The sequence below is a fragment of the Canis lupus genome, chromosome 1, assembly GCF_011100685.1.
Source record: "Canis lupus familiaris isolate Mischka breed German Shepherd chromosome 1, alternate assembly UU_Cfam_GSD_1.0, whole genome shotgun sequence".
Taxonomy (NCBI): Eukaryota; Metazoa; Chordata; class Mammalia; order Carnivora; family Canidae; genus Canis; species Canis lupus.
Window position 1 is genome coordinate 75,085,621 of NC_049222.1, and position 13,961 is coordinate 75,099,581.

Genomic DNA, 13,961 nt, shown 5'->3' on the forward strand with positions numbered 1-13,961 from the left:
TTCTGTCTCTCTTTCTTTCCTCATGTTGTCTTTGACAAAACTTACCTCGAGAATGAGCCAAGCTCACCTCCTGGTTTGAGGGGGGGATACTCAAAGAATGTTTCATTTACCAATTCAAAGATGCCATGGTTCAAAGAATCCGGAAAAAGAAGAGTAGGGTATGATCTCATGATAGTGATTACAATTTAGTCTTTACCATTGGAAGTCCTAAAAATCCATCAACTACTATAATACTATCTCCATCAGGAAAATAATGGGTCAGGTTTGAGAAAATTTTTAACAGCACCTATCTTATTTTTGAAGCTTGATAATCAATGTTACCCTTTGAATCTTAGCATAGACGAGACCATGTTTTGTCCTTAGCTACTTTCTATGAATGCTGCTAATTAGGACCAATGCAATTTTTAAACTTGGCTACACATCAGACTTTACCTAAGAAGCTTGTTAAAAATATAAATTCCTAAATTCTCATCCTTCCCATTCCCAGATGCTAAATTACTATATCTAAGGTGATGTTCAATAATCAAAATTTTGATGAAAGCACTCTGAACTATTGAGATATGCAGGTAAGCTCAGAAACTTATATAGTGGGGAGCTTTTTAGTACCAGGTAAGATAACACTGCTATGCCTCTGTTAGAATAGAAGGAATTTGTCATACAGGCAGACATCATAAGTAACTTGGGTTTAAAAATTCTCTTAGTGGAGCTCAAATTAGGATGTGTTTTGATCTGGTAAGTAGAATTTCTCAATTTATATACCTGTAATAAATTCTTATGACCAACAGAATAATCAGCATGAGAAGCTTCCACAGCTCTGCAAAAGGATAAATCTTGTTGTTTTCTGACTTCATATACATCCAATATTAGGTTAGGGGGTTGTAACAATTTCTGAGAGTTTTATGGTTTTTCATATCTGGACAAATAGACCAAGAAGAAATGGGAAATAACTACTAGAGGTTAGAATTCTGTTTTACAGAGACTTGAGAAAAGAAGTCAAGTCATACTTGAAATCAGGAGATCTTTCCATCCCGAAGACCCACCACGGTGGACAGCATGTTTACTTTCAAACGCTTCCAAGAAGAATATCATACCATCTTTCTCAGAACCCCCTTTTAGGCAGTTATAATCAGTAACAACCTAGTAAGTGCCTCATACAGTGTGAGATGTTATGGAGGTCAATATTAGAAGTTACACATTCTGCCCAAGAATCATGTGTAATCAGGTCACCGAGTCAGTTATAATTTCAGTCACATATAATAGTCTTTAAGTTCCAACAACACCCTCACCAACTATTCTTTTTTTAAGACCCAGGTCAAATCCTGTTTCTTCCAGATAACTTGCCAGATTTCATCCCACATCCTAATAAAAATCAAATTAGCTCTACTCATAACATGTAGCACACTACATAGTATCACAGTGACTTATTTATGTGTTTTTCCCCAGGAGACATGTAATCTTCTTCAGAGGACAGAAGGGGTCTCACTCAGTATCTACAAATTGAGGAGGCATGGCTAAGAACAATACATGCACTACCATCTTGGGCTAATTCAGTCATTTATCCATGCAAGGTGTTCTGTCCCTGAGCATAGAACAAAGACTGTGGGAAAATGTAAAAGATGTGGAGCATTATTAAAATTCAGCCTACATGTATGTATGTATGTATGTATGTATATATATATATATATATATATATATATATACTTTTTTTTTTTTTTTTTACCAAAGCCTTCTTGAATCAATTCACAATTTGAGCCTGGGGAATCTCTCAGAAGTAACAGGGAAGCTAAGATAATTTCCTCTTACTCAATACTCACTGGAGATGGAGAAAAATCTACTCTCCTACTTATAATCTTGTGTAGGCAGGAAAACTTTAATTGTAGAAGAAGTATTATGTAAATGTAAGTTATTTAATTATAAAGGAAAACAAAGCCCTTCACAGGAAGTAGCTGTTCTAAAGAGGTGGGAGAACTTGTTTTCTTTGCTGCAGCTTATAAGTGGTTCACTAATAGATTTTTGGAATGACATATTCATCATCAAGAGAGACAGCAACTGTCTTCTGCTTCTATTCAAGGTGCAGTAACAGAGAAGAGATTTACCTTCTCATGTGAAACAACTACAAAATGGCTTAAATTCATATGAAATTATTATTTTTAAGACACTAGATAACAACAAGAGGCAATGATCCCTGAGAAATGAGGAACAAACGTGATGAGTCCTATGATTGTTAAGCTTAATTCATTGAAAGGTACAGAGGTGGGGAAGAGCAGATGGAGCCCAGCAAGCCTCCTAAGTTGAGGAGTTAGGAGCTGGGAGTCTGGGGAGATCAAGGTAGCCAGGGTGGAAAAGCCAGAATTCCAGAAATGGGAGAGCTGCACACAGAGGGAATTCTGAAGATCTGCAGAGGGAGCTCCTTGAGTATTCAGCTGAGTGCTGATGCATGCATGCACATGTGGACACAGGGGCTGGGAAAGAACTACCACAGAATATGTGGAAACAGTGCCCGGTGCTCACATGGGATCAGAGATAGTGCTGGTTCCCATGAAGCAGGATGAAAACCTCATGATTCATGGGTACTCAGGTAGACTACCTGGTAGATCTTGCCTCAGTTGTAAGGAATTAATGGCTCCAAAGTAAGCACTGGTCTCATCCTGCCTAATCTTAATAGCATCACACAAAGGGATCAAACTGTTTCAAGGCAATATAAACACATGCCAGAACAGAGCTCAAAAAATGTTTGTAGGAATGCAAAAATATCCATCATCAAACAAGATAAATTCACAATGTCTGGCATCCAATCTAAAATTACCGGGCATACAGAGGAGCAGAAAAATATGACTCATAATTCAGAGAGAAATCAACCAAAGGAAATTGATCCAGGACTGGCACACATGTTAGCACTACAAACAAATATTTTGAAACATTATTATAAATGTATTCCATATGTTTAAAATGTTAACTAGAGGCATGGAGGATATAAGAAAAGCTATAATGAACTTCTAGAAATGAAAACTATAATGTATAAGATGGAAATATACACTGATTGGGAATAATGGAAAAGTAGACATTGAAGAAGAAAAGATGATGAAACTTGAAGATACAGTAATAGAAAATATCCAAAATGAAACACCCAAAGAAAAAGAGAATCCAAAAACATGAAAGATTTCAGGGAGCCATGAGATAGTTTTAAATGGCTTAATGTAAGTGAAATTGGAATACCTTGGTGGTGAGTGGAGGAAAGAGAAGAAATATTTGAACAAGAATTGGTCAAAAAATTTCCAAATTAATGGAAACTATAAGCCCACAAATCCAAGTTATCCAATGCATCCAAGCTCAAGAAATATGTACCAAGGCACATTATGTAATTAGATTTCTTAAGACCAGTAATAAAAACATTATTTTTAAAGCAGCCAGAAAAAAAGAAGCATTGCATACAGAGGACTAAAGATCTCCCACAAAGAAATTCCAGTAATTTTATTTTTTAGCAATGGTTATATGCCACTTCAATTCAGTTTTCCCAACACACTTTATTTATTTATTTATTTATTTATTTATTTATTTATTTCCAACAAACTTTAAAGGCAGGAACTCACTTCCAATAAAAAGACAGAGGCCATGAGGGTAACTAAGGTCAGTATGACATAATTTTCTTTATTCTCTCCAAAGCCATTCACTTTTGCTTCCTTTCTTTCCACAGTAGAATCACAGTTTTGTTTAAGTCTTTTACTGAAAGGTCACAAATCTCTTGGTTCCTTCTTCCTTGTGGTAGAATCTCAGTTTTGTCTAGGTGTTTAGTAACAAGCCATTGATCTCTGTAAATTTGCCCCCCTCTTAGTCTTGACCCACCTGTGACCTGGGAAGTGAATGGAGGAGTCTGCAGAGGGGATGTTCTGGGAAAGATTTACTTTCTGATGAGAAGAGTGTATGCAAGGAGAAACTGCTCCCTGAAGCTGCTCTGCCTCTGTTCTTCTCTAAGTGAAGTTTGGATGTGTTTGGAGTTGCTGCAGCCATCTTGCAGCCGTGAGGAAAAGACCAAGAAACTATCAAGTGCCAGTCCATAGCTCTGACACCGGGCAGCCTGGGAGCCAACCAGAAACTGCCCACCTGTGATGTGAACTCTTTGTCATTAAGCGAAAATGACTCTTTATTTGTTTCCGCCACTGCTAGTAGCATATTGATACCTTTGGTTAAATTCATTCTTCATTGATAGAAGCATAAGATTAGAAAAGAGAAATAAGATTTGAACCTTCACCTTTAGGACCTCAGTCTGATGTTCTTTCCTCCATACCCCCGCTAACATTTTGTTGCCAGCTTCCTCTTTTAAGGGGCTCTGATCTCAGTGATGAAAAAAAAACATGGAATGTCATGAGTGTGACAAAGCTAAAGCCTGACTGTTTCAAAAACAGGGGAGAAGGGGGAGGAAGTACCTGCTAAAGATGCCTCTCAGCACCTGGAGGAATCAGAGTCCCTCTGGCCCATCTGAGCCGATGAACTATGGCCTACCTTCGTTCCCAGACACCTAACAGCTCACTTAATTTCTGTGGTTGCACTTTTATGGACAAAATGAACAGGCTAGTGATCTCAGGAATAAGGGACTCAGGAGCCTGAAAAAACATGGGAGATTTATTCCATGTCCTGCTAACAGTCTTGACTAGTCCTGGGAAATGAATAGGTCCAGGGGACCTGGATGAAGAATTAGCAGGCCAGCTCTTCCCTGCTGGCTTCGGCCACTTTCCATACCCCTTTCAAGAAGTGAAACAGTGACAGATGAAAGGCTCTGAGGAGTTCTGCAGCAAGGAAAACGATCGCTAGGCTTGGTGATCATCGATCTCTTTCACTGGCAAACACCCCCCCCCCGACAGCTCAGGGAACCCAGTTTGAGAGACGCTGTTCTGCTATACAGGAGTGGGGATTTGGGGGTCCGTTGGGCAGATCTACTTTCATAAGGTGACAGAATGCAATCTGACATGTTTCTCTCTGGCATAAAAACTCTCAGTGGCTCCCTGCTGCCAAAAGGACCAGGTCCAAAGTCTTTGGCATGGTAAACAGGTCCCTGAGAAATCTGATAATAGCTTCAGCAGCCTACTTTGTTAGCCTGCCTGCAAAGGTTGCAGGCAGAGGGGCCCCCATTCCCTGGCCACACACCATGATGTTTACACTACCATCTCTTTTCATAGCTTCCTCCTATGCCAACAATGTCTCCCTCCTCACCTGGCCAGGGCCCTCTTGCCAATAGAACAATTTGGGGTTCATATCTTATATACCAGCTCAAATGTCACATCTCTGCGAACCCTACTCTGATTTCCCAAAGTAGGCTGGTGGCTTCCTCTTTGTGTACATGTCTCTAATACAGCATTTATCACGTTATTACATGGGCAGGAACTCCAAGTCACAGCCCACATGTCTTTTTTATCTGGATGCCTTTAGTATCTCGTAAAGCATCTAGCGCATAGTAGCTGTTTCATACATCTGTGTCCAAAAAATGAATGGATGCATGCAAGGACACTCACCCACCCTTTTGCTACGCCAAAGCATATGTGAAAGGCTCTTAGGAAGGCTTGAATACAAATTAAGCCAATTTAGAATCTTGAAATAATTTATGCAAATCCAGTTTAATATAGAATTCGTCTGAACTCAATGTTCTGATTTCTCCCCAGCAGACAGGTTCCTCTGAACTGTGCTCTCTCTGACTGTGGTATGAAACATAAATGGAAGATGATTTCACAAAATAAATAAGCTCTTAAGTTTCTGGGGCCACTTTAATCAAAAGAAGTCTAATAGAAAGGTCTATTAACTGTTCATGTGGAAGTTGAGCAATTGTGTAGTATATATTAAGAGGGAAAATAAGGAAATGATGTATGCAAAGAAGAATTAATGACACAGAGGACATTCCTCTTTTAGGAAGGGACTTTGCTGCCTCTTAAAATGAACAATGTGCCTGGTTCAAAGGTTCTAGGCAGAGTATACCAGAGGAAGTTTTTTGGTTTTTTTTGTTTTTTGTTTTTTGTTTTTCACTATAGTATAAGAGCAAATAAATTTTAGCTCTGGGATTGCTACTAAAAAAAAAAAAAAAATAGTCGGAAGTAAGGACATCCCTATATCCCTACCTTTACTTCCTGAAGCCAGTACTTCTAGCCTCAGGGCCAGGCCCATCTGCAAATCCGAGTATCTTCTTTATTCTTCTACAGGGCTGAAAAGTCACACTCATAAAGGGTTTTCTTGATACGTATCCTGTTCAGCGATCATGCATTGATGGCCCAATATGTGCCATGCCCAGGGACACATGCCCATTTGTCTCTACAGATACAAAGATGTGTTAAGACTTGTCTTCTCCCTGCTCCCAAAGTAGTGAGAAGACACATATATGAACAAATTTCCCTGGTGCAATGTGCTCTATGCTATAATGCTTATTTATTTGTTTATAAGTGAGAATGCATTTATTAGTCAGATATATTTTTTGAAATTCGCATATAGTTGACACACAATGTTTTAGGTGTACAACATAGCATAATGTATGAACTTTGTCTAAACACTATGTTGTACTGCTTATTTATATGATGCATGGAGGTATCATGGATTTGTATTTATTCTGCTTGGAGGAAGTCTGGGAGGAGATGGAATAGGAACTGCCTCTTAAGAATTAGCACCCTCTATGTTCTTCATAGAGGGAATGACATTGGTATTTTACACAACAATTCACCAAGAACATTTATGGAATGAGTCAAGATTGTTCTATCAATCTATCAATCAATCTATTTGTCAATTGATTTATCTAGAAGTGCTCATATTATGTAAAAATATTCCTTAAAAATAAACACATTATTTTCAATACCAAGGTTTGAAAGTAAACTCTTGATTATGTCTCACGTGTTTGTCTGGTTCTGGAGTTACATGTCTTCCCCTCATTTCTGAGGTTCAGGACTTCATCTTCCAGTTGATATTAAAATTCAAATCAGTTCTTCTTGCTACTTGTTACATCAGCTGATTTCAGTAAAATCCATCTTCTTTTCTCTCTGCAGTTAATAAACTGGTATTGAGCAACTGAAGACGATTTCTTAGTCACTGTCACTGGTGTCACTTAAATACTTCAGGATTCTGATCATGGCCCTGCTTAGCTGATATATAGTCATTTGCTTTTTGAAGGTCCACCATAAATCAATTTGCCTATTCTGCTTCCTTCTTTTTCCTCCTTAAGTGGAAGATGAATTAAAGGATAGGATTTCTTACCACTTCAATGTAAAGCTAAAGCCGAAAGGAGAACAAGATTTAAAAGCTTGAATTTCAGATCTTTAGGCTCTCTACTCACCAACAGATCACATTCATTTTAAGCACATGTTGGACCCAAACAGTGAAAACCACCAAAGTGCACATTAGAAAAGTTGCAATAGATCCACTTTGGCCCAGTAATGACCAAGTAGAGTGAGATCCTAGGTCTCTGACAGGCAGAAATCTGGTTCAGATGTTTCCTAAGTGCTAGGTTTTGCCAGTGGAAGGAAGCAATAAAAACCAAATAAAAGATTGGTACTGCAGAGCTGCTAATTAAAACAATTCAGAGGACATAAATGCTAGAGTAATTTTGAACCCACCATATCAGGCTGGTTTCAATGCAAATGTACTGCTCCGATTTCTCCCTTCATTGGGAGGATATAATTAGTTCAGCTGTAACAGGGTAGAAGCCTTAAGGCAGCCATTTTCTGGTGCTGCCAGCTCCCCCATGACGGAGGAACAGCTGCCACATGCCCCTCCTGCCACGGATTGCACAGAGCTGCACAAGGCTGCTCATAAGGCACCATGAGCAGAAGGCTCAGGTTGCCAATGGGTTTGGCTCTTGCTTAGATAAGGGACATGTTACTCCTCAACCTAGTTGACTCCAGGACCAATCATCATCCTTTTAGATAAGGGAGCTTTGGCTAATACAAAAATCCTCCCCTATTGCTGTGACAGAACAGATTTTTAACATTGGTGATGACAGCCCACACCAGCTACAGTAAGCAGCTCCTCACCCTGGGGTTTGATGCAGGTTGGGGGAGGACAGGAGGAGAATAATGAAGAAAAACATCCTTAAGATGCTTGCACATAAGAAACTGAAGCTTTAAAGAAGTCACATTCCCCAGCTATGGTGACAGAAAGAAAAGATGCCACAATGGGAAGGGGCCTGAGGTAGAGCTTAGAGATGACCCAGCAGGTGGATAACTAGTGGGAAAGCAAGAATGTTTTGGGAAACAGCCACTGAAAGATGGTGCTAGAGTTCAGGTGCAGAATTGGCAATAGCTTCTGTTTGTGCATTGAACAAACCCAACAAAATGGAGCCCACTGATTTGGATATTTTTAATAAGTGAAAATATTCTACAAATGATTTCTAGGATAATAAATAGTTTCATGGAACCAAGAAGTGAACTATTATTTGTTTTCCGAGGCTACTATCAAATTGTCAGTTCTTACATCCATCATCTGCTTTCCTGCCCACTCCTGCCCATCCTCACCTATGATAGAGTCCAAAGTAAGGCTGCTTCTTTTTCCTCATCCTTAGTGGGAACAACAAATAGCCAAATGAACATATAGATCTCCCAGCCATGACTGCTGGGAGTATTCATGGTGAGACAGGGGTGGGGGATGGGGATACATAAATGTGGCATCTGAAGCACATTTGCTAATGATTAAAATAGTTCCAAGAACATTTGACAAAGAAACTGGAAATTATTATTTCCTCTGATCAATTAAGAAAAAAAAATACTTTGGGAAAATGTCACCTAAGTGGCAGATTTTCTTTTTAGTAAATGGTAACAAAATAAAGTAGATAAAAGATAGTACTTTTATAATGTGTATAAATTATCCAGACTAACTTCTTATGTTCATAATAATGGTCACTATTTTGCTAGTATTGTCCTTTTGAGACTTTTTTAAAGGTATGAGATATAATTCATACATATAATATAAAGGTATAATATTTACCATTCAGTGATTATTATATATTATCATTATATATTATATATTCAATGATAGTATATTGGTAAATATATTAAATAACCACCACCACCACCATACACTTCTAAAACATTTTCATCACCCTAAAAAGAAACTCCATATCCAGTAGCAGTCATTCCTCATTCTCCATCCTCCAAGCCATTGGCAACCACGGATCTACTCACTGCCTCTATGGATTTGCCTATTCTGGACATTTCATATGAATGGAGTTATATCTTTTAAGTCTGGCTTCCTTCATTTACCATAATGGTGGCATTAAGGTTCAATCCTGTTGGATCATGATTCAGTACTTCATTTCTTTTTACTGGTGAATAATATCCTGTTGTATGGGTCACCACATCTCATTTATTCATTCACCAGTTGATGGACACTTAAGGTGTTCCCCAGTTTTTTAGCTATTATGAATAATGCTGCTATGAACATTAATGTACAAATTTGTCTGTGAAAACATGATCAGTTCTCTTAGGTATATACCTAGGAGTGGAATCACAGAATTAGATGATGAGTCTGTGTTGAACATTTTGGGAAACTGCCAAACCATTTGCAAAGCAGCTGCAGCATTTTGCATCCCCACCAGCAGTGTATCTAGGCTCCGATTGCTCCACATTCCCGTTAACACTTACTATTGTCTGTCTTTATCACAGAATCCCAGTGAGTGTGAAGTGATACTCATTGGGGCTTTGATTTACATTTCCCCAATGACTAATGATGTTGAGTATTTTTTCATGTGCTTATAGGCCATTTGTGTATCTCCTTTGGAGTGCCTCTACTTAAAATTGTTTTTTTACTTAAGTGATCTTTCCACTACTGATCACTTCTATCTTTTTTCCTCAGATTCATTTTTTTCTAGAGATTATAGGAGAGGACACTGGACTCTACCTGGCTAGGCTGTGGCTTTGGGAATGAAGCATGATTTTGTCCATTTGGATAATGACAAAGTTGAAAACATTTTTTGAGTACTTATTTTGTGCCAAGCACTATAAGATCTTTATTAACTTACTGCTAAAGAGAAAGCTGTTGCTTGGGCCACATGATTCTTCCTTCGATGCTCGTCAGGAACAGCAGAGTTTTTCTTTAGGGAAACACTCAAGCGGTTCTTCATCTCTTGAGACAGGGAAACGTCCTCACCCCCACCTCCCACCAAAAGAAAAGAGCTAACAGGAGAGATGCATCTATTAGTAGGGAAAATTTCCCGCCGTGTTTTAGATATTTAGAAGAGACTAGTCATCTCTAGACTCAACAGGTACTTCAAAGCTCCATTTTGAACACTTGTAGTTAAGACCATTCTCCTGTTTTCTACAGAGACACCCAAGAAAATCCTTTTCAGTTTGGTATCCACTCTCTTTTGCCCCACAGACTGTGGACAATGCTTATCAAGGTGACAAAGGAAGAAACCCCACAAAACAATCTACAGAAGAATATGCAGCAAAGCACTGGATTTATTTTCATAGACTACTTGTAGTGATGTTGGCTTAACTAAAATGCAGAGGCATGAGAACTGGGTAAGGCTGCAGAGAGGGGTGTAGGAAACAGACTAAGATCCTCAAAAATAAATCATAAAGGGAGGGATGAAGGTGAGGAAAGGCATTGTCTCTACCAGTCTTATCTTATGAAAGCTAGGGGAGTTATATGGTTTTCCATCTTAGGCTATATACACACAAGACGTTTATTCCTTTTCTCTCTTAGTTTCTTCCTCTGCCCTTGAAAATCAAGCAAAACCACAGTAAAACCAAACTGAGGATTTGAAATGTCCTATTACCTCAAATCTTCACTTTCAATGTCATGACTTCAGGGTTTCCAGAAATGCCCTTTTCTTCTCCTCCCCAAGTTCCAAATCTATCTTGCTAAAGGGACCAGTTCCAGGTACAGGGGATCTGAATTGTTTCTGCAACTCTAACCTTTAGTGTTTCTAGTGGAGGCACTATTTGGGGAGGAGGGGAGGAAAGAACCTCTTATATCTCACAAAGAAGGCCAATAGCTAATCTACTTTCAACCAAGATGGTTCTGGGTGGGAACTTCCAAGGTCTGTGGTGCTGTTATTTATGTGAAAAAGTTCATCTTCAGCCACACCCTCAGACAAAGGCTCCAGGCATAATTTCACAGAATCAAATACAAATGCCAGAATCCTTTAACCTTGTGTCATCCAGGAATTCCCACAAGCCCTTGGGCTCCCCTGGCAGAACCCTGATGTTGAGGGCTTTTCTCTTGAAAATATCACACACAGCTCTGGAGCACTGTGGAAAGAGCATGATGGGTTTTATGGGGTGAATTGTGTTCCCCCAAATTTGCACATGGAAGCCTTAACCCTCAGGACCTCAGAACATAGTTGTGTTTGGGTGTTGAAAGAGGTGATTTGGTGAAAACAAGACTGTGGGTGAGCCTTCTTCCAATCTGTCTGGTGTCCTTAGAAGATGAGGACATTTAGACACAGAGAGAGACAGCAGGGGTGCACACACAGCAAAAAGACCACGTGAGCATGCAGAGAAAGGTGCTGTCTGCAAGCCAAGAAGAGAAGTGTTCGGAGAAAGCCACCCTGCCATCACCCTGACCTTGAACATTTACCTTCAGAGAAAATAAACATCTGCCATTCAGGCTCTTTAGTCTGTGATATTGTGTTACAGGAGCCCCAGCAAATGAATACAGGGAAAGAGGGCCCTGGGGACTCCTGGTGGGGGCAGCCACTCACCCTGTAGTAGTCGGTGCTGTACACGTCCCGGGACATCCCGAAGTCCCCGATTTTCACCAGGAGGTTCTCGCCAACCAGGCAGTTGCGGGTGGCCAGATCTCGGTGCACAAAGTGCTGGGACGCCAGGTAGACCATTCCTGCTGCTATCTGCTGGGCAATGTGCAGCATCTGGGACTGGGTGAGCTCCGTCGGCGGGTTGCCTTCGGCCATCAGCACAGCATCAGGCCCATGGGCCCTGCAGAGGACATGGTAAGTGTGGCTGGAGCCTCAGCTCTCTCCTCCAGGGGCCCCGTCTCCCATGAGCTGTGGGAGCTCAAGGGCTGCCTGACTTAGCTAAAGGGCAGGGGGGAGATGCTTCACTCACAAGTGCACCCCGAAAGCTTTGAGAGTACCCAGGCTCCAATTCCCAGGAAATCTATAATTCTCGGGGCCATCTGGGCCTGAATGGTACCCTCCTACACACACACACACACACACACTTCTGTGTTTTGGGGGCTCCAGAGCTAACATGGGGCCAGGCACTGGCCAGAGCCCAGAGCCCACTGAAAAGCAATGGAGTAAAATACATGAACAAAAGTAAAATAAACCAAAACCAAAACATAGGGCGAGAGTTTGGCTCTATTAGAGCAATGGGTCATCATGCCCCAGTGGGAGCCCCAGCCTTCCCCTCCCGTCTCCCAGCTGCAGCTGAGCACCCCTCACCCGGGCCAACGCCTCCTGAGTACCCCCACCTAGGCCAGAGCTCTGCAGCTGGGCTCGGTCTCAACAAGCTGCCCTTGTCTCCCTCAGGCCCAACTGAGCAAAATCCCAGGGCACCTCAGCCTGGACATTCATTCCCTGTAGAAAATCCCATCTCCTGCCCACGCCTCCCTCGACCTCCAGCTCCACATGTGTACTGGCCACCACATGGAGAGCTCTGGAATCACAACACATTGATTCTTTCCCTGGGCCTACATTATTCTTTACACTATGGCGGGGGTAGGGGTGAGGTGTATGGTATTGTATATCTTCTTTTCCTTCTATCTCATACACTTGGCCTTCTCCCAGCTGTGCGATGACTTAAGGCATCTAAACACCGGCACACGTTTCAGGGAGAGGAGCGTCCTCATCTCAGACGAGCCTTGAGCCCCATTAGTCCCCTGCTCCCAGCTCCTGAGTCCTGCCACGACTGGTGTCACTGCTGCCTGATGGCTTGAGAGCAAAGAGTAAAGGGTCCTTCTCTTCTGGAAGCGGTGGTGGAGCAGTCAAAGGGCTGCTCCTTACCAGAGGCAAAACAAGGATGAAGATTCCTTCAGGACAGCTGGAAGTACTCAAAATAAATATAGAAGGGTTTTTTTTTTTTTTTTCAGATTTTATTTATTCATGAGACACACACACAGAGAGAGAGGCAGAGACACAGGCAGAGGGAGAAGCAGGCTCCCTGCGGGGAGCCCGATGTGAGACTCGATGCCAGGACGCCGGGATCACAACCTGAGCCAAAGACAGATGCTCAACCACTGAGCCATATAGTAGATTTTAAATGGATTTTAAAGTGGACAATCCCACCTGCAGGGCTCCAGAGCTGTATGAGTATTTGAAAACAGAAAGGGTCAGAATTATCCCAGAGCACCCTGCTCCTTCTGCGTCTCCCCGCACCGGGCCAGCCCCACCTTGGTTGGACTGTCCCCACTGGCATTTGCATGCCCCCTTCTCTGGGCTCCAGCCCCCTTTCCCCCCTCCGCCCCTGTGCTTCCACCTTCACTGGATTTCCAAATCTTTCACTCTCTTTTTTTCTCAGAACAAGCACTAGATGGGGAGAGGGGAGTGTTCCACCATCAGGAACTAGGGAAGCCTCTTAACTCATCCCAGTCTGTAATGTCCTCATCAGTCAAACAGACAAAGGGCTATGAGGCTGGGTGATCATGTAGGTCTCTCGTATCTCTAAATATCTGGGTCGAACCATCCCCAGGGAGGAGCTTCCTGGGCTTGTGCACACTTCACCTCGGTTTAAACCACAGCCCCATGTGCCCCTCGTCACACTGAGAAGCCAGCCGTGTGGGGAAATGCCTCGGGGATCTCTTCCCCTCAAAACTGCTCCCCTGTGGTGGGCAAGGCTCTGGGGATCCAAAATGAAATTGCATCCAATCCTAAGACGCTGGCAGTGACCTCAGGTGACCTGCAGCGCCTCTGCACTGTTTCCTCATTCCATCCCCACCGCACCCTCCTAAGCTCACTGATAGGAGCAGTAGGGAGACTCTGCTTGTGAAGAGCTTTGTGGCTTTTGTGGAGAGCCAGCACTAGCTATGGTGCAAAG

At 41.8% G+C, this 13,961-nt stretch overlaps 1 protein-coding gene across 5 annotated transcripts in view; it reads right to left on the minus strand.

Moving 5' to 3' along the window:
• The window catches only part of NTRK2 (neurotrophic receptor tyrosine kinase 2), a 327,349-nt gene that overhangs the window by 50,405 nt on the left and 262,983 nt on the right, over window positions 1-13,961 (minus strand). For 4 of the 5 annotated variants that reach the window (XM_038526948.1, XM_038526949.1, XM_038526952.1 and 1 more), the window contains one exon: window positions 11,669-11,903. In XM_038526948.1, the coding sequence (XP_038382876.1) occupies window positions 11,669-11,903 (235 nt within the window). Of the gene's footprint in view, window positions 1-7,086; window positions 7,240-11,668; window positions 11,904-13,961 lie in introns of those variants that run through there. The other variant, XM_038526951.1, reaches the window with a different exon arrangement.